Source organism: Leptidea sinapis, chromosome 8 (genome assembly GCF_905404315.1).
Source record: "Leptidea sinapis chromosome 8, ilLepSina1.1, whole genome shotgun sequence".
Lineage (NCBI taxonomy): Eukaryota > Metazoa > Arthropoda > Insecta > Lepidoptera > Pieridae > Leptidea > Leptidea sinapis.
In genome coordinates, this window is record NC_066272.1 from 5,012,618 (window position 1) to 5,033,475 (window position 20,858).

At 33.3% G+C, this 20,858-nt stretch overlaps 2 protein-coding genes across 3 annotated transcripts; one reads left to right on the top strand and one right to left on the bottom strand.

Moving 5' to 3' along the window:
* Positions 1 to 3,323: 3,323 nt before the first annotated feature.
* On the top strand, positions 3,324 to 14,554 carry LOC126965780 (DNA helicase MCM9-like). 2 transcript variants are annotated; one of them, XM_050809542.1, is made up of 12 exons: positions 3,324 to 3,602; positions 3,692 to 3,963; positions 4,119 to 4,348; positions 4,724 to 4,830; positions 5,526 to 5,745; positions 7,454 to 7,616; positions 10,452 to 10,561; positions 11,506 to 11,652; positions 11,892 to 12,016; positions 12,144 to 12,273; positions 12,913 to 13,058; positions 13,146 to 14,554. In XM_050809542.1, exons 1-12 carry the CDS (start codon positions 3,508 to 3,510, stop codon positions 14,212 to 14,214), a joined length of 2,814 nt encoding a protein of 937 aa, XP_050665499.1. In that variant the 5' UTR covers positions 3,324 to 3,507; the 3' UTR covers positions 14,215 to 14,554. The 2 variants fall into 2 exon arrangements, with proteins under 2 accessions (XP_050665499.1, XP_050665500.1); XM_050809543.1 differs by lacking the exon at positions 13,146 to 14,554 and having other exon boundaries at positions 3,325 to 3,602; positions 11,892 to 12,012; positions 12,913 to 12,930.
* LOC126965811 (mitochondrial transcription rescue factor 1) lies at positions 14,376 to 17,219 on the bottom strand. Its single transcript, XM_050809587.1, has 4 exons — positions 16,912 to 17,219; positions 16,697 to 16,839; positions 15,836 to 15,908; positions 14,376 to 14,681 (listed from the first exon to the last, which is right to left on the bottom strand). Exons 1-4 carry the CDS (start codon positions 17,083 to 17,085, stop codon positions 14,478 to 14,480), a joined length of 594 nt encoding a protein of 197 aa, XP_050665544.1. The 5' UTR covers positions 17,086 to 17,219; the 3' UTR covers positions 14,376 to 14,477.
* Positions 17,220 to 20,858: the final 3,639 nt, after the last annotated feature.

Below are 20,858 nucleotides of genomic sequence, written 5' to 3' on the forward strand. Positions count from 1 at the left end.
GATACACAAACCGGGAAAAGACCCCACCTCCCCCGCGAACTACAGATCAATTAGTTTACTTAGCACACAACGTAAAATATTAGAAATTTTAATTAATAATAGAATAAACTCACTTATAGAATCAAACCTACCTGAGGAACAATTCGGTTTCCGAAGATCACACGCGACTACTCACCAACTGGCGCGCGTAGTCGAACATATAACACATCAATTTAACTTGAGACACCAGACTGGTATGGTTCTACTCGACTTATCTGTGCAGCAGTAAGAACATCAAATCTATAGTCTCCCACCTTAATACAGCCCTACATTGTGTAAGCAACTACTTCTCTAAGTGGAAGCTTAAAATCAATGACACAAAGACCGAGGCGGTTCTTTTCTCATACAAAACTTCCCGTAAACTCAATATCTCTTTAAAGCCACATATTAATAACCACCCGGTCGAATGGCAGTCACAGGCTAAATACCCAGGACTTATCCTCGACCGGAAACTTTCTTTCACGCCTCATATTAATTACGCCCGCTCTTAGGCACTTACTGCCTTGAGCCTGTTGAGATCCATTTTCTATAGGAATTCCACTCTCTCAACTAGTAACAAGCGTCTACTATACCAGTCCTACATACGCCCGGTCATGACATACGCAAGTCCGGTATGGATTAACACAAATCAAAAAAATTATCGTAAACTACAAACTGTGCAAAATAGATCCCTTAAAACCATCTACCGGACCCACCCGCGTACAAATCTTAAACGACTTCATGTAAAGAAAAACATCCCAACACTAGAACAACACATACAAGAGATATCTCATAGCTTCTACAGAGGGCTACGCCGACTGAAGGACGGAATAAACCCCGCCCTCCGGTCGACTTGTAGTCGTAAGTCACTCACAGAGTACTGCCTCAGCATAAAACGTTATAAACATGCATTACCACATCACAACTGGTTAGAGCTCACAGAACACTAGCGTATACACACACACACACACTCACGCACACAGAGTTCTAGCTAGGTCTGAATAAATGTATAACCAATATATTGTAAATTGGTTTAGTTATAAGAATTAAATAACGGCGAAAACTGGCCTCCTATTCCCTCTCCCTCCTTCCCCTTCCCAAGATCCGCCCTCCCCACACCCCTCTTATATTTATATATTATACTAGCTGACCAGACAGACGTTGTTCTGTACATAATAAATAAAATACCGTTTTTGATGAATTTGTCAATATTTTTTCATTGTAACATAATAATATGCTCCTTGTTGTTATAATGAAATTGTTTCACAGCAGACCTGTCAAACCGCGCGTCAAAAATACTCTCACAGAAAATATGTCCAAACAAAACAAATATTGGAAATAAAAATAATTAATATTATGGGTCCCAAATCGAAATAAAAACTATCCTATCTCTTAAGTTGGACTAAACTGCACTCCATGAAGTAATCCCCATTGAAATCCGTTCATTAGTTTAGGAGTCCATTGAGGACAAACATTGTGACACGAGATTTATATATATTAAGATATGTATGTATACATATCTATGTATTTATTTACCTTAGTTTTTAAGTTAGTTTTAAGTTCTAGTCATTAGTCTTAAGTTAGGTTAAGTGATAGGTTACGATTAATATTACGTTATATCAATAGCAAATAGTTTTCCCAGTTTCCTGGATGTCCCCCCCACAAACCTCATGTATTCGTTTTTAAGCATAATAAAGTTTTATCCCTTAATACGTAGATAGGGTTGTAGAAATAAGTTTTCTGATACCTACATATATAAGGCTTAATTGTAAATTGCTTTAATAAGATTTAAGTAATTTTGTATATATATTTTATACCAAATATAGAAATTTTGAATTTGAATTTGAATTTTGTTTTTTTTTAATAAATCATATCTTCCATATGTCTTCCACATATTCCTCACAGTCAAGCAGTTGTTTTATTTAATCGCCAAACGCTCAGTCTCTAAACAACCAATAAACATATCGCTGTGGTTACTTTGAAACAACAATTGACTTGAGTAGTACCTACTTATCTGGGCTACGTACGACACGTTAAATTAAAATCATTTATGTTTAAAATAAATAGATTGACTTGGCAATCGCACTTAGCAATCTAATTAAATCTAATTATAATATGTATTATTTTTGAGATTCATTGTATATTTAATAAAAAAGAATGCATTGTGTTTTCATGCGATTGCCAAGTTAATCTATTTATTTTAAACATATTTTGTTTTTAATATGGATATTGTCACTATAAGATGTCCTTCATTTAGTTAATTACGTAATAACTTTAGACAGACGGACCCTTAGAACAGAAGTTATGTTTTTGGTGGCATTATTTATTTACATTTATTTATTTTCAGTTCTTGTCCCAGCACTTCCTTTATGTTTTATTACACTACCATCAACATCAGAAGGCACAAGTCAGCCTCCAATGATGTAGACCACCACACGTACCACATAACCACTGACGAGATAACCGACATAATATGAGACGTTGACTCGACGATTATAATTGGGATAGTCCTTACAGCGAACGGTCTCAAAGGAGAGGCAAAGAGCCTCGATCAATACAATATCAAGTGGTTCTCGCTAAGCGGTTAGCTCAAAGATACACAGTGATATCTTTATCTACAGCCCTGCCACCGGTATCTTGGGCATGGCTCCGCTGCCGGCGGCACTCTATGTTTAAGTTTTTAATATTTTGTCACTTACGTACAATAAACAACAATTACGCGAATGATGGCCTGAATTCCTCTGGCTACGCATTTATTATGCAGAATTTCCGTTCAGATGTTTTCACAACGTCTGGAATACAACGCCACTCAATAACAGTGTTTTTTTGGACAGTTATTTGGACATACGCAAACTTAAGGTGGATGGAGCGTCGTATTTCAGGTAAGTGCCCCTTTAAATAATTAACAAAATTATTTATATAACATGACTATATTAATTATTTTACCATATAATTACATCTCAATTGCTAAAACTAAATATATCTCCGACGAAATATGTAACATTTCGTACCATAACAATGAGCTTCATAAATGGGTATACAACTTTGAACATTACTGCCACCAAGTAAGGTGTTAATTTGAATGAATATTTTAATGTTATCTTTAAAAATTAATACGTACGTATATACAACGCCACTCAGACATTTTTGACGACTTTGAAGAAAGAAAATAAATACATGGAATAGAAATAAAAAAGAAGACACTATAATATTTCCTAAATAAACAAATTTCTCCACATTGACGTGGCTGAATCGTCGGCATCCAGTCGACGAAGCCATTTAATTAAAAAAAAGAGTTGTTGTTTGTAAATTTAGTAAATTTATTATTATTGGTAAATTTTACTAAATAAATATTTAATTCTTAATTTCTAATTTTTGATATTTCAGAATTCCAGACTTACGAGTGTTGTAATTCTTTAAAAAAAATTAGTATAATTACCATTAATTTGTTTTATTAATGGAAAAGTCAATAAGAAATACAGGTTCAGTATGATATTAGAATATCTAACCGCTTTTCATCTTCAAGATTGTCTAAATATTTTGTCACAAAAGGATACTCTTGCATATTACAGTATAAAAATTGAGTAAGTAATCATCTAACTATATTGATCTAAGTCCATCAACTACTAATCACTGATAATTATTAAAATTTATTTTTAATGATCATTTCCAGTTTTCTAAAGCTGTTTGAATCATATCCGGATGTGGGTGACAGTGTTTTATGCAGTCCAGTAAATACTTTGTCTACTTGTAACAATGATATTATCAAAGTACAACAAACTCTAATAGAAAAAGATGAACATAAGAATGTAATTTCAAAGCTAGATCACTATTCTATAAAAAGGAATGTCAATGCAAGATTTTATGGGTTACCTGTGTGTCCAGAGCTTCATAGAACTATATTTCCAAAGAATGTTGATTTAGGTTGTTTTCTGAAGGTTTCAGGTAGGTAAACTATTTTGATGGGTTTGTCAATTTTAATTTATTCTTATCATTGTACTTGTGACTTTAAATTTACAATATAATTAGTTATTATTTTTATGTCGTTCTTATTATATATCTGAGTTCATATACAATTTCTTTTTTATTGTTCATGTTAGGAACTGTTGTCCGTGTGACTCAATCAAGAATGCTGGAATATCAACGAAAGTATGTTTGTATGAAATGTAAATACGAAAATATGGTAGAGGCAGAATTTGAAAACAGATACATATTAAAAGCACCAAGGAAATGCCAAAAGACAGACTCAAGGTGTAAATGTGCTACATTTACACAAGTCAATCTTGTTTCGAGAGAATACTGTAAAGATTATCAAGAAATAAAAATACAGGTAAAAATTTCATTCTAAATGAATTGTTATTTGTCCCTACATATTTTTCTTTTGTCTGGTCATTTAACACATTCAACAAATGCTATATCCAAAAAGTTATAATACAACTGTTAGTTATAAGGGGGCAAAAGGCTCGCATGTGGGAAGTATTGGTGCAACCACCCATGGACAGGTGCAACACCAGGGGTCAAGATATATTTTTAAGATATCTATATACATTTCAACAAATGTGTGTAGATAGAATACACTACATTATTGTGAACCACTGTTTAAGATATTTTTGTCTAATAATGTGTGCCTCTCAGAGCTGTTCTCATAGATGGCTATAATCAAAAAAGGCAATCTTAATTTTGATGTTTGTTTGTTATTTTTCAGGAGCAAATCAATAAATTGAACATAGGCACCATACCTGGTTCAATGTGGGTTATTTTAGAAGAGGATTTAGTAGATTCCTGTAAACCTGGGGATGATGTTATGATTTGGTATGTAATGTAAACATAAAATAATGAATATGATTGTTTGAAATTTGGCAGAAAGTTATTTAGTGTTCCATTATTTCTATTAAAGTTTAAATACACCAATGCTATTTGGTGAAGAAATTTATAAAAGTGACACAAATTTTACACAATTAATCTGCGGGTGAACTAGATGTAGCCTCTACTGTGGATGCAAGACAAAAGTGTATTTAATAATATGATAAACATACATAAATACATTTACACATCCATGAATCAAAAACAAACACCCATATTCATATTTAAATTTTTTACACATACCAGCATTAATTCCTGGGATGTATAAATTAAAAAAGGCATAGTAACATCAGCTGTAGTTTGCCTAAACATTTTTTGTAACTTATGTAATGTTTCACCACATACCTTCTAGTTAAATAATAGATTACAAATATGTAAACCCATAGACATCAACCAAATGTAGTACCAGTGAAGCAGTAATAAAAAAATAGCAGTGTCTATCACTCCAGTTAAAATTCTCATGGATAATGTTTGAAGACTAGAAAAAACTTAGTCTTGATATTTGAGTAAACATCACTGCTCAATTGGTGTTTCTCTCTCTTACAATGTTTTTGTAATATGTAAAACTATGTTATAGTATTGTGATTATCGTTTTACTCAAGCAGATTGATGAGTTGATTTATATTATAAATGCTTTTATGTAGTGGCACAGTTCGTCGCAGATGGAGACCATCAACACAAAATAAATGTTCTGATGTTGAACTAGTGTTGCATGCAAATTATATTGAAGTGAGTAATTCACAAAGGGCTGAAGTAATTGCAAGTGCTCCCGATGTCAAAGACTGTTTCAATGAGTTCTGGGAAAAATATGCACAATGTCCTTTGAAAGGCAGAGACCAATTGTTGGGAAGTGTATGTCCACAGGTAAGCTTTTTATGAGAATATAATATGATGAAAACAGTAGTTGTTGTTGTAGGATGAAGGTCCGAATGCTCTTACCAAATGAGCCAAAAATTCGAGTAACACAATATATTGAGAAGCAATAAATGGTTCATAAATCTTGATATGTCTTGTTCAATTCTTAGGTTGTGTTTCCATCTACAGGATCTACTTTACAGTTGATAAAATGCTTAACCCTAATAAGTACATATTAGGAAATTGACTTTAGATGTCACTCTTTCAAATCTATGGTAGTATTTGTAACAAAAATGTATGAACAATGCGGGACTCGAACCCGCGACCTCTCTTGTTCCGTCCGAGCACTCTTACCAAGTTTTGGTTAAAAATTTAATTTGTATAATTAATCCCAGAAGTGAGGGATATCACTTTAAAAACATCAAATTGTTTAGAATCTTTGATAGTTTAGGTGCATTTAGTCTTGATCTTCCTAACAAAACTAGTGGGGGCCGCGGCTTTTTTCTGAGTAAGTGTAACATAATATTTTTGTTTGTGAACCAGTTGGAATGAAAGAAACACTTAACAATGCAGGAGCTTACTTAAATTAGCGTAAAGGCTGGTTTACACGTATTAAGTAGTTAAGTAATTAACTAAATTTTAAGTGACTTATCGTGTGAAAGCAGTGAATTTAGTAACAAGTTGCCACTTAAAATTTAGTGTCCTTTGCGTCAAGTAGAATAGAATATTATCTAATTTTCGGGTAAGTTGGTGGCGGAGCTTATCACTTGACACGTTTGCACAGGTACAATTTATGCAAATGCATAAGTTCGCGAAGCTGTGTCAGGTCAAGAGTTCGTGTGGATATTTCCTTGTAAAATTATGTATAGGTGGACAGAAAATACCACAGTACTGTTTGTGGAAGCATATATATCTCTAAAGAATGTTTATGGAACATTAGAAGTGTGAATTACCGAAATAAACAAGCCAAAGAACGAGCTCTTGCTTATTAGTTTCTGTTATGTTATTATGTTATGTTATTTTAATTTTGGTTCTAGTGCACATCGCATTACAGTGTCCTTTTTTCGTATCTCATACAGACATACATACACTCACGCCTTGTTCCCGTCGGGGTAGGCAGAGACAATAGAATGCCACTTGCTTCTATCCTTACAAACCTCACGCTCTTCCTCTACATTCATAACTCTTTTCATACATGCTCGCCGGTTGCGGATAACAACTTATTAAAAGAGTCTTGAGACATCCATAGTGTATTAAAATATTCTTGTTTATCTTTTTCTGCTAGAGCTAGTTTTAGTTTCTTGAAAAAAAAATTGCACTAGCGCCATATTGATCTCTTCTTAAAATCCAAGTTCTCACCCAGAGTCTCTTTTTTGGTATTGTTATTTCCCTACATATTTCATCTTTAATTTCGTCCGAAACCTCACCAATCAGAAAACTAAGAACATAAATTACGACTTCCTGGCGTTGTTGATCGGCCATCTTTAGTGAACTAAAGAGCTAAAATACTTAAATACGTTTGGACACGCACTTAAAATTAAGTCACTTAAGATTAAAAAATTAACTACTTATCTACTTAATACGTGTAAATCAGCCTTAAGCTTAAGTAAAATGTTTAGGTGACAACTACAATCAAATTGATGTAGCCACTTTTTTGTAGATTATCGCACAAACAAACAAACACAATTTTATTATATAGATAATTTTCTATTTTCAGGTGTATGGGCTTCATCTCGTGAAACTGGCGGTACTTTTAACGGTAATAACTGGCTCAAACCATAATATAGAGAGTGAGTTGGATAAACAGCACAAAGTCTGTGATGATGGACATTCCACCCATGTCCGTGGCCAATGTCATTTACTCTTGGTGGGTGATCCAGGTATATTATTATGTTATGTACTTCACTATAATTTTTATTGTAATCATAATATTTTTGTGTTATTTATACTGTTTTGTAACATTAATATTAGTTTTATAGCATTTAAGGGAATTTTTCTATGTATATATTCTATTCTATTCTTCCTACTGTGGCTTCTGTGGAAGATATACCACAGATTTGCCAGAATCACGATAGAGTAGACAACCAAGCTTTGAGTATGTGCCTTCTAAGTTTAACGGTAATAATCGGTGTTAGGATTACATAAAAGTTTATCTACATTATTATTACATATAGTCTATCTCTTCCACAACCACACATTACTTTGTTCATGCATATTATTAGTTGAGTATGAAAGCTGATAGGTTACATGGACGAAGCTAATGTTGGTGTATGAATCTATGGTCTATACTACTAGTATTAAAAATTGTAAATATTATTATGAATGTTATATATTTGTCATTATGATAAACTCCTTTAAATTGTTATCGTGGAATGTATTGACACTGTAATCTATAATCGGGGATGTGCCGAAGAAATAGGCCAGTAGGCCGATTCACGTATATTCTAACGATCCAAAAATCGTTGTAGTTCAGAAGTCGTCCTTTTGAAACTTGGTCCAAAATTGGTATTCACGTACTGATTCGATAGGACGACAACTCAATTAGACTGAAACTTATCGACGACTTGCGATAGGACATTGCCAGTCTAATTCTACTATTCCTTTATTTTCTACCTTATTTTTTTAAGTATGTTTATTATGATATCAGAGTCTATTGCTACTAGTACTCAATCTAACAATATTTGAAGCCGTAGAGTAGTAAAAAGGTAAGGTATAATTCTGTGGCCTGGTGCTAATAGGGCCAATATCAATAATCATTATTTTCAGTAATGAGCGTTATAACAATCAATCACCACACAAAGTTATTATTTAGGTGTTATATTGTAGTATGGCAAAAATGTTTTACTTTTATTTGATTAATGCTTTTAAGCAGATTTATGAATTAAATTATAATATAAGAAGAAAATTATATTTTGGAAAATATTAACCAGTTAAGCCTCTTTAGCACTGATAATAATTATTATGTTAGTTCCTAATTATGTATAAAATAAAAAAGGCCAATGTTGTTTTTCTAAGAAATTTTATTATGGAGATTTTTAAATTTCTTCATCAGAACATGACATAATATCCTCCATTTCGGGGCCAGTCTCCAAAGACTCATAAAATGGACGGCTGGATGGTTGGAGGTACTCCAGAAATGATTGCAGGTCTCTCACTTTTTGTGCAGTGAGTTTAATAGGTCTCTGATTTAGGGGCATGAGAGGTGTTACTGGTGCAGTATCTTCCGATTGTGAACGTGTCATATTTCGGTTTCTTTTGAAAGTTAGCACTTTGAATAATTCCTCACTATCATCAAATGAGTATTTGTAGTATAATACCCCTGGATCTACTTTTCTACACTATATGAAAGCGCACACTACATTGGCATTTTTTACATAGTAACTTTTGAAAGATTGTTAATACACTAACGCCCTTTTGCACAAAAAAATATCATACTTTTACAATAAACTGGCATTACAATCTCGTATCATACAAAAACGTACTTTGCCCGTTTTAGCACCAGGCCACAGAATTATTTTTATACAGAAATTAATAGGCTGAAAATGAAAAGTCGTAGCCAAATGGTTGTAATAAAAAAAAACCGCCGTACATCAAAGTCAAACTGGAACTCGTCTCGTTTTGTTCAATGAGCTCGAAGAAGATTGTAACCGTGCGTCAGCTTGAATTACTTACTGAGCTATTTTAGTTTTTGCATAAAAGCTGTACCTTCAATATTTAATAAATAATTAAGTAGGTATTTAATTTGTCCAATAACATAGGTAAAGGTAAATAAATACCTTCTCTTTATTCAATCTCTTCCATCCTGAGTAAGAGGAAAATAAATATGTTTTTTCAATAACTCAACATCATTGAGTGCGTCACCTATTGTACTGCTCTAGACACTGTAGGTTAAGATACCTAGTGAGTTGAAATTACTCTGACCAACAATGGTTTGGTGAGATCCTGTACCATAAAATGCTAATGCTATTATTACCTATAATGTAAAAAAGCACATGATTTTATAATTTATTTATTAAAGTCTTAAATATAGTAAATATCTAGTCAGATAAGTAGGTAGGTACCTACTAAGAACTTTCTTGGTAACTACCAACTAAGTATTATAGTATTACGCTCTCATGGAATTAGAGGAACGAGGTCTTCAACAAGACCAAGGACTAAATCCTTGGTAAAGCGAAATGTTTTCACGACCTCCGTATCAGTCATTTCGAAAGCAAAATATTTGTTGATCCTCATATTTTTTCGGAGTCGACGTTCTCTTCGCCGGTCTTCCCTTTCGGAAAGATCCAAAAGTAGCCAAGACAAGCTGATATTCATGTTTATGAAAAAACTTACAACAGCCAACAACTGCAAATTACTCTTTACGTTCAGCGACTTCTCAGACGTTCGATTTGACATTAAATCGTTGGTAACCGGTTGTAAAAAGATAGCAGAATACCACTGACACAACGATTGAAGTCCGTCTAGCTGACGTGAATACGCTTTAACGATTTTTGGATAGGATTGTTTCTCGAACGTGCGATTTAAATCACGTGAATAGGAATCGTAGGTGCACGACAGATGTCGCTGCGATATCGCTCATGTAAAATTACCTGAATGAAGAAAAGTATCTACAAGACTGCAAGTCAAATAATCTATTGATGCAGTTAGAGACGCATTACTCGGCCTTTACCGTTTGGAAGACAAAATGTGATTTTATGTATATTGTTTTTTCACAGGTACTGGCAAATCGCAGTTACTTCGCGCCGGCGCTGAGCTGACTCCGCGCTCCGTGTTCACGTCTGGCGCGGGCAGCACCAAAGCTGGACTTACCTGTGCTGCTCTCAGGGTAAAATGCTTTGAAAGAGTCTCTTAAAATTGCATTCCAAGTATGATATTGTTATAAATATTGCATATGCATTGCAGTTTGTTGATTTAGCTCATTTTTCCCCAAAGTGGTCTTCCAGGGGTACTTTGACGTGACAAAAATGGAGGTTCACAATTCGTATGGGGGTCCACGAAATTTTATGTGCTTTCGAAAGTGAAAAATTTAAATGTAAGCCTGACTTCACCTATCAATGTAGGCAAATAATATTTTCGGAAGCTAATCTACTGCTACTTGTAAAAACTTGCATATTCCATATTCAATACGTGTCGAGACTTGCAAGTGCCATAGGCAACACTTGTTCTGTCAAAAAAGTAAAATAAAATTGAATCACTTTTTGGATTAGCCATCTTTATTTTCTGATATCAACTCACATCACAACCAATTATAATTAACCAATCAATTCTCACATTTTTTTCGAAAACTGTTAGTGGTTGGAAATCAGCCGCAACGCCGCAAATTTTCATAGTAAGGCCTAATCTTTGTGTCGAGTGTTGGGAATATGGTAGGTCTTCTAAATTCTGAAACTGTTCTATGGGAAAATAATTCTGGGAACCTCTGAATTGTAGTTGTAGCAAGAAGAAGATTCTCGAAACGCCTTGTATATTAATTAATAGATTGACCAAACCTTTTCTCCGCTATTTGCGGGTTGTCTTGCGATCATCTCAATCACGATAGTGCCAAATAATCGGAAGCTTATCAGAAGTCCACATCACGATGCAAATAGGCGTTCCTACTGGTCACAGGTAAGTGTCGCTGCCACTCCATACTCTTTTGCAATACCAAAATAATAACAGGAGCGTCGCTGGCCCTTTGGGTGATAGATGTGAAAATATGGGCCCACTGATAATCGAGTATAATTAATATATAGTTTTGATTTTTGACAATTTTTTTTAATATTATTTCAGGAGAATGGAGAATGGCAACTGGAGGCGGGTGCACTAGTGATGTCTGACGGCGGAGTTTGTTGTATCGATGAAATATCGCATCTACGGGATCACGATAGAACAGCGATACACGAGGCTATGGAACAACAGACTATATCAATAGCTAAGGTTACATTAATTATACACATTACACAAAGCAATTGTGTTGTTTTAGTATAAAATATAGCTTTACTCGTTATTTGTTGATTTGCTATCGGGCTTATAGGAAATATGATAACATATGTAATTTAACTAAGTAAACCATAGGGGTTACAGATAGCTGTATGCAAAATCTGATTCCGATAGACTTGAATATCATTTTTATACTTGAATTGCTTGTTTTATAAGATAAATAATAATGATTGTAGGCTGGTATTGTTTGCAAACTCAACACCAGATGTGCTGTGATAGCGGCGTGTAACCCTAAAGGACATTATCAGACCGACCAGCCTCTGAGTGTTAATGTGTCACTGGGAACACCATTACTAAGTAGGTAATGCTTTCTGTTCTTGTAAATATTTTATATTTTACATTGTAGCTTTATGTAAAATTGAATCATGGGTCTAATTTCTCTATGAACTTTGAAAAAATGTTTTAATTTTGTTAAATTTTTCTTTCAGGTTTGACTTGATATTTATATTACTAGATTCAAAGAACAAGGCGTGGGATAGATTAGTATCTTCATACATTTTGTTCAATGGCAGTAATTCAACAGTCTCGAAAAATATATGGAGTATTGAGAAATTGCAGGTATAAAAATAATAAATAGATAACATTTCGGTAATAAAAAGTACACTTTATTATCCTATAAATACATAAATAAAATTTGAAAAACAAAATTTTATGAACGATGCGGGACTCGAACCCACGACCTCCGGCGTACCGTGCCGGTGCTCTAATCAGCTGAGCCAACCGGTCGAGTAACATATCCTTATAAAATCTTGTTTGCTTTGTTCAACTCTCAAGTTGTGGCTTCATTTAAATTTTATTTGTGAAGTAATCCTAGAAGTGAGGGTTAGCACTTACAAAAAAAACTTATTGTTTAGATTTACAAGAGCGACATCTCAAGTCAATTTCCTAATATGCAAATATCCCCAATATTTGCGCAGGTTATCAACTGTAAAGTAGATCCTGTAGATGAAGCCACAACCTGAGAGTTGAACAAAGCAAACAAGATTTTATAACGATACGTTACTCGAACGGTTGGGTCAGTTGGTTAGAGCACTGGCACGGAACGCCGGATTCGAGCCCCGCATCGTGCATAAAATTTTGTTTTTCAAATTTCATTGTGTATTAATCCTAGAAGTGAGGGTTATCACTTTAAAAACATACATATTATCCTATAAATTTTATTAATCTTAAATTATAATTTAAAATGTGTCCTTTCAGCTATACATCAGTTTAATAGGACCTCGAAAAACAAAGATGACAAAGTCTGCAAACACTATATTGCAGCGTTATTATATGATGCAAAGAAAATCTGAAAACAGGGATCCTTCGCGAACAACTGTTAGAATGCTAGACAGCCTTGTTAGGTACTAATTTAATACGAATATCTATCTCGATATTGCTTATTCGAAACTACAAAATATCAGCTTTTCTGTACATTTTTTTCTTTTCAGGTTATCACAAGCACATTGTCGCCTAATGTATCGTACTACTATTCTACCAGTTGATGCCATAATGGCAATATCATTAGTAGATCTCTCCATGCAGGATTGCACATTAACAGATACTGTAGATGCCCTCCATTCAACATTTCAGAAATATCCAGACTATGATTTCCTGTGTTTGGCAAAAAAATTGCTTACTCAACTCAAACTTCATGATATATGGAAAGAGGAATTATTGTACTACGCAAAACAATTCAAAATTGATCATGTTACACTAGAAAATGAAATAAACATTGGAAGCTCTAAATTGTTTGCAAAATATGATGAATTGGAAGATAATAACATACCACTCTCAGCTTCAATTGTGACTAGTACATACTTTAAAAAACCTGATATTAATGTGGATAATAGAGTTGAAAATACTAATAAAGAAAATGTTGTAAATAATAGATTAGTTGAAACATTAAAAAAACATGCAACTTTAAATAAAGAAGAAAGAAAACCTCCAACTACACAGAAAAAGAGTGTATCCAAGCGAAAACGAAAAGAAGTAGTGATCAGTACAAACAATTTAAAATTTAACAGTTGCAAGAAAAATAAGAAAGCTAAAATAAATACATCAATTGAATCAGAAAGTGATATTGAGGATTATGATGTAAATAAAATATTAAAAGGTGTACCCAGTGTAAATGATGCTTTCAGTGAATTGGGAATTGATTTTAAAATAAGTAAAGAAAGTACTCTAGACCCCCAAAATAATGAAAATATGACTGTAGAAGTAACAGTTAAAAAATCTATAAACGAAAGTACAACAATTTCAAATAGACAAAAATCTACTAGTGTCAATAACACTTTGAATAGGTTGAAACAATTTGAGTTTAAAGGGAAGAGTGATTATGATAATTTAATTAGTGATGCAAAAATCAAACAAGAAACATCAATTCAACTAACTCATAAAGAGCTAGAATCAAAAAAAGAGGGAAAGAGTGAAAATGTTATACAAAAGAAACAGTATGTTTCAAGTTCACAAATATCTATGTTTGATAGTTCTGACTGTGATATTGATTTAGATATTTAAGGAATTAAGATAAAAATAAATTGTGTTAAAGTATAATAATGTGAAAAGAATATTAAAAAACATTGATAGTATTTTTATATATATGTATCTAGTTGAAAATTCTGATTGGTTTTCGTTTTGAGCTCATCAATTGTATGATTGCAGTAAGAAAACAACAAAAATCATGATAACCTAATTGTATTTAATTATAAATCTATAACTTTTAACAATTTCATGAAAGCATATTGATTTCACAGTAAATATGTGTATGAAATTTCAAGATTTTATTCTTCATCATCTGTACTTGATTTTTTATATGGATCCTGTTCATAATTTTCTATCAATAAATTCTTAAACCGTCTTACAGTCACAGAAATTGATTCCTCTTTGGCAGCAATATTAAGAACTTCTATCCTAGATATTAAAATGTGTTCTGGATTTTTGGGACTAAATCCTTTGATAAGATCAACTTCATCATCAATTCTTATCTGAAAAGGTTATATATTTTATTTAAATGTATTAGGTTTTTAATGTTAGTAGCACCCATAGAAGTCTTACACTGAACTTCCCTTTAACAGTAAAAGTATGGTTTAATATTTTGGCTTCAAACCTAGCACATTTGCAAAGAATTCTTAATTTCATTATGCTTTTTTTTTATCATAATAAGGGACGAGACGAGCAGGACGTTCAGCTGATGGTAATTGATACGCCCTGCCCATTACAATGCAGTGCCGCTCAGGATTCTTGAAAAACTCAAAAATTCTGAGTGGCACCACAATGGCGCTCGTCACCTTGAGACTAAGATGTTAAGTCTCATTTGCCCAGTAATTTCACTAGCTACGGCGCCCTTCAGACCGAAACACAGTAATGCTTACACATTACTGCTTCACGGCAGAAATAGGCGCCGTTGTGGTACCCATAATCTAGCCGGCATCCGGTGCAAAGGAGCCTCCCACTGCTCCAAGATATACTTCCTAATAAATATAAATGTTGGTTGACTAGATTGTGCTGCTTTGATTAGGTCAAGCCATTATTATGGCATCAGCAACTGTGCCGAAATAAAGGAATGCTATTAAAAGGGTTAATGATATTGAAGGTTCTTTAAAGGTAATTTTCTTTCATTTGTGACTCTAATGTAGAAACAGAATAAAGAACTACATTCCGCATTTTGGCTGATGAAGCAATTTCCTTGAAAAACCACACTGTGAAGGTGATAACTTCCTCTCAAAATGCAAAAATTATCCTGTAAGTGACTAATCAAGTGTCTGATGATGACTAAATAACTGTGAAACCTCAAAGCTTTATTTATTAATTATAATAAAAAAATCACAATGACTTGGTTAGTCCAAAGTAACTATTAAAAGGACATATCGGTAAGTATGAAAAATTGTTCCATTAATGAAAACCCACCATTACCAAAGAGAAACAAGTCTTTAAGTGAATGCAGTTTAGTCATTACTTCCAATATTTCTTTACATTAAGTCTATATCTATACGATATTTTCATTTTGTACAGCAACAACTCAAGTTTGTTTTTTGAATTTTGTTTGAGAACCCTTTTCTGAATTGTTACTCTTTGGAACTGGTATCAATATGAGTACAAATTTATAACACTAATACAAATTCAGTAGGACCATACTCACAGATGTGCTTTTCTTTAACAACTTTTTACCATTCAACCTTATTTTACTTTCATAAAAGAATTGTTCAATTTTACTGAAACAAAGTGTCACATTGTTATAGATGTATTATTATTTTTTTAATGACTTTATGTATTGCAAGAGTAATGAGTTTGTGGGAGGCATTTTATTTGTTATACAAGACTAATGAGAAGGAAGGATGGTAGGTCACACCAACCCTTACTGTTTTATTACACTATGGAACAAGTTTGATTCGCCACAGTCTACAGTCTTCAAGGCCAAAAATCTGAGATCATTTAGCAAAACTGAGGTTAATAGATGCAACGTAAAGTTACTTCAAGTTTTAAATTAATTCTCCCAGTCATGTAATTCTGTGACAAAGGCAAGATAAAGATAAAAAGTTTAAATTTGGAATAACTTTACTTCACATTTATTAATAATAGCCTTAATGTTTACACATAAAAAGGTGTATGTATATCTAATACATGGTGGAAACCTTTAACATAACTTTCAGGCGATAACATAGGAATCAATCTTTTGATGTCACACCATATCACATTGAACTGGAAACATGGAAGATAGATGTATGTTTCAAAGTTTTATTGTGCCTGTTATGAGAACTTATTCCAATGAATATGAATTAAAGTAGAAATTGAAGCACTGACAATGTGGGGTAAATACATACTGCACCTTACATTTTTTCATTTTTGATATACAAATGTCAATACTTGTTCAACAGGCATAAATAATTACTTCAATTCGCTAAAGGGCTCATCAAAATTCATCTCTATTTAAAGTTTAAGAAACTTTATATTAGCATTACCAACAATAAATTATGACTGTTGCTTTCTTTTGGATACTCACTTCCGTGATACTCCTAGTCCTAATTTTAATATACCATCTGCTCTTAAAGATGTTGTGTTAAGTTTGATAACTTTTGAGTCTTTTGAGAGAGATTTATCTCCTTCATCAAATTCTTCCTCATCATCTGAGTCAATATCTCTTTGCTGTAATTAAAATAATATTAATATTCTTACATTAATGATGTGTATGAGCTTGATTTAGGAGAACCACCTTACCTTTTTAGATTTTTGTCGAATAATACTATAGGTTACATTATTTACGGTTATGTTATTAGGCTTAAGTGTTTGCAAGGAACAAAAATTGTTAAATAAAATTGATTGTTTATTACAATAATTGTTAAATATTATACGACGGGCACTGATTACACTACGCCTCCACAAAGCGTTCATTGTTTTATTACTTATATAACCTCAACAAAAACTAAGCCACTGTATTTAATTTACAACTCTGATACATTCAATAAAATATATAAACTATTGTATTCTGCCAAAATTGATTAAAATAAATACTACTAACTACTACTACTAACCTTTTTTACAATTTTATTGTTTATCTGATTATTGACATTGACAAAGACATTGTTTCATTTGTCGTTGTCACTGACATTATTTTGTAGATAACAATTAAAGCTCATTTCTTGATGATTTCTCGTTAGAATTAAATTAATATTCTGTGTTCTTAATATGCCGCCATATTATTTCTCAGGCTAGCGAAACTCTCTAAGAAAAAAGCGATTCAGTCGATTGTATGAAACGTGCAGTCATTGACAGATGACGGCTATAATCTTGTAAAAAAAGAGGAGATTGAAATCCACTACGTATTATGCAACTGCTTGCTTTCAAACTTAGCCGGATTATACTTCGTGATCAATCGCGATACTGTGTTATTACAACTATTTCAAACTTATATGTGAAATGACTGCACGTTTCATACTAAATTAAATTTCAATTTTTACTTAGGCAGTCCCGCCTCTTAATACGTAGTAGGTACTTACAGCCTCTGTTATTGCTCATGGCGCGGGCGGTTCGGCATGTTTGGCTGTTTATTTTCTGCTAAACCATTTTTTTTTACAGCAACGTACATTATATCCTATAAATCTAGCGACTTTGATGGAACTAGCGAATTGATTCGATGGAACGGCATTATTGCACTTGATTTTGATAGTTTTTTAGCAGCGCGAACAAAAAGTTAACATATGGTAAAAAACGGTAGTTACGGTATTTTCTATGTGTAAAAGTGAACTTGAATGAATAGAACCCAATCGTACTTCGATTATACCCAGCTCAGATCATGACGTGTTTTGATTACAATATTGACAATATGAGTAGCGTTCGAGTTATCATCCGCACTCGGTCCTCACTCTGCAGACAGTGAAAGCCCCGCTTTATCATAGCGTGTTGTGATTGTGTAGTGCGTTTAACAACCGACCAAGAAAAATCATGCCTGTTGTATCAGAGAGCCCCACCTAAATATTTTTTTTTCTGTTTTATAGTATTTGTTGTTATAGCGGCAACAGAAATTCATCGTCTGTGAAAATTTTAATAGTCTAACTATCAGGGGTTATGAGATACAGCATGGTGACAGACAGACCGACGGATGATGAGCGGTGTTTTAGTACTAGGGTTCCGTTTTTACCGTTTGGGTACGACACCCTAAAAAATACAGGTGAATGGAAGACGCTCTTCAGGATCAATTGAAAATGGGAGTTTCATAAGGTTTTATGATTTTAGGATCCTTTCTATTTTTTATGTAAATGACCTTCTTTATTCTTCTGCCTTTATTTAGGAAACCATGGATTGATCCAAATCTCGCTACTCTTATTATTAAGAATACAAATGCTTTTATCGACACCCCATGAGGCAGCCCTATGGCATTCACAGATTACACGCTCCCAGTCCTAACATGTGGACACATGCCTTGAATTCGAAATCTTCTTTTTATATTCGTATAGAATTATGTTCACGGCAGGTTCAAAGGGTTTTTAATTTGACACACTTTATGTCTTTGTCTCGCCGTTTGATGGCTGTGAATAGGCGTCGGGATATCTTTAATTAATTTCAACAAAGAAATGTCTTTTGATGCTACTGTTGTATAAAAACACATTTTGTCTAATATAAAAAGGACATAAATTATTTATTTAAGGAGGGTTTTGACCGGATTTAGTTTGCTGAATAGGTGTCTGACTGTACTAGGTTATAAGAGGGTAATAGTAATTGCAAATCAGTGTTACTAATACATAAGAAATAACATCTGTAGATGTATATTCCTTTTTTTACTGTATTTCGGAAACTTTTATTATATACCAAAGGAATCCAAGGAACGTTGCCGAACTAACGTTCGGTGGTATTCCTTTGGTTTTTTGACCTTTGACCTTGAATATTTTTTTTTCCATACACGGGAATGATGGGGAACTTTTAAACATTGTTTCTAATTATGTTTTGAACAATTTCACTGATTTTCAGCTTGTTGGGACTTTATGTAACTTCGAATGTCTAAATTGACCGGACTATTCAATGCTGTAAATTCGGATCAAAATAGAGATAAAATAAAATAATAATATGTGTAAACAAATCGTATTAATTACTGTCTCACGGGTTAATACCGTCGACAGCGGATATTTTAAATACATCAATGCAATTAATACTTCCTCCTCATAACGTCCTTTAGAGAGTCCGTTAGAGTTAAACCTTAATAAAACATAAAGAATGATGGAAAACAAAAATTTACCACAAGTAGCTCCTACTTATCAATCTATATAATATTATATATATTCTCTCACTCATCACGATATCTCTGATACCATAAGGCCTAGTGACTTGTAATTTGGTGGAAAATTACTGAGTGGATGGATTTCAATGGATTCCTTTCGCTGAGTAGAGGTCCTCTAAGAACGGATTTTACAAAATTACACCCGCAAGACGTTCTTTTATTATGAATAGAACGTCTGTCGGGTCAGCTAGTTCCAATTATAATACATATACTATTTAAAATGATTTTTCTTTAAATTTTCTTTTAAGGCGCAATTATATACATTCAAAAACTGCTGAAAGTTTCGGAATGAGACTATATCCATTAGATTTGGAACATAAAACTTAGCATAAACTAGCGTATGATGAACTAAACCTGATGATGACCTGGACCTGACAACCCAATCATGCGACACTAATTTCGATTTGGGTGACCACACATTGGGTGTGCGTTAGCTTGTGGCTTAAAATTCAAAATACTAAGGAACTGAATCTTAGCATGGCTGACTGTTTACGACGTAACAATAGATTCCCTTTCCTTTTTTATATTGCTGTATCTCAGTTGGAGATTTTCTATGATGTGGAATTTGTCGTATGCACGGCCGAGTAAAAAATTTTACTCATCCGTGTATGTATGCTACTGAGTAATTCGGACCCCTTTGCCATTTTTTCGATTTCATTTTTATACATTTTTGTCTTACCTATCCTTAATGCTGTGCCACTAATTGTGCGAAGCTTAACTGATTAAATATACGACTTTCTATGTATTAAAGATATACTTTCCGATCAATACCCACAATAATACTTTATTTTAAATAAGCGGGATAATACCATGCACTGTCTTGTCCAATAAAAAAATAAAAAACGTTTATCTATCCCTTAAATAATACCCAATTTTAATGATTTTTTAGGAATCATAAAGATTAAAGAAAACTTTACTTGTACCTACTACTTTTTCCAAATTTAATAATGCCTTCAAAGTTATGGTCAGAAAAATACAGTTTTTCGCGTTAAGACTTTTACATTGCCATGCATCTTTTTACATACTTATACAGAGGAACATTTCGAAAAACAACATTCTTCGCAAACGATTAACATCAAAATCAAAATATTTCGTAAGTGATGAGACATTTCTCCAAACTGCCAATTTCACCATAAATATGACCTACTGATATATCGCTAACACGCTGTTTCTCTTTAAGTTTTAAGTTTAAGTATAACCTTGGCACTAAAACAGTTTTGCATATTGACATCTCGACGTAATAGCGAGTCGGGATATCGATCAAAGCAATACAGCAGGTAATGCAGGAAATTAGATTTGTCATTTGCCGCTCGATGTGGCACATCGTTTGTCATACGATGACACCTCATCTTGTCACGGTAGCCAGCCTCTTTGTAACGCCAGTCGCCACTGG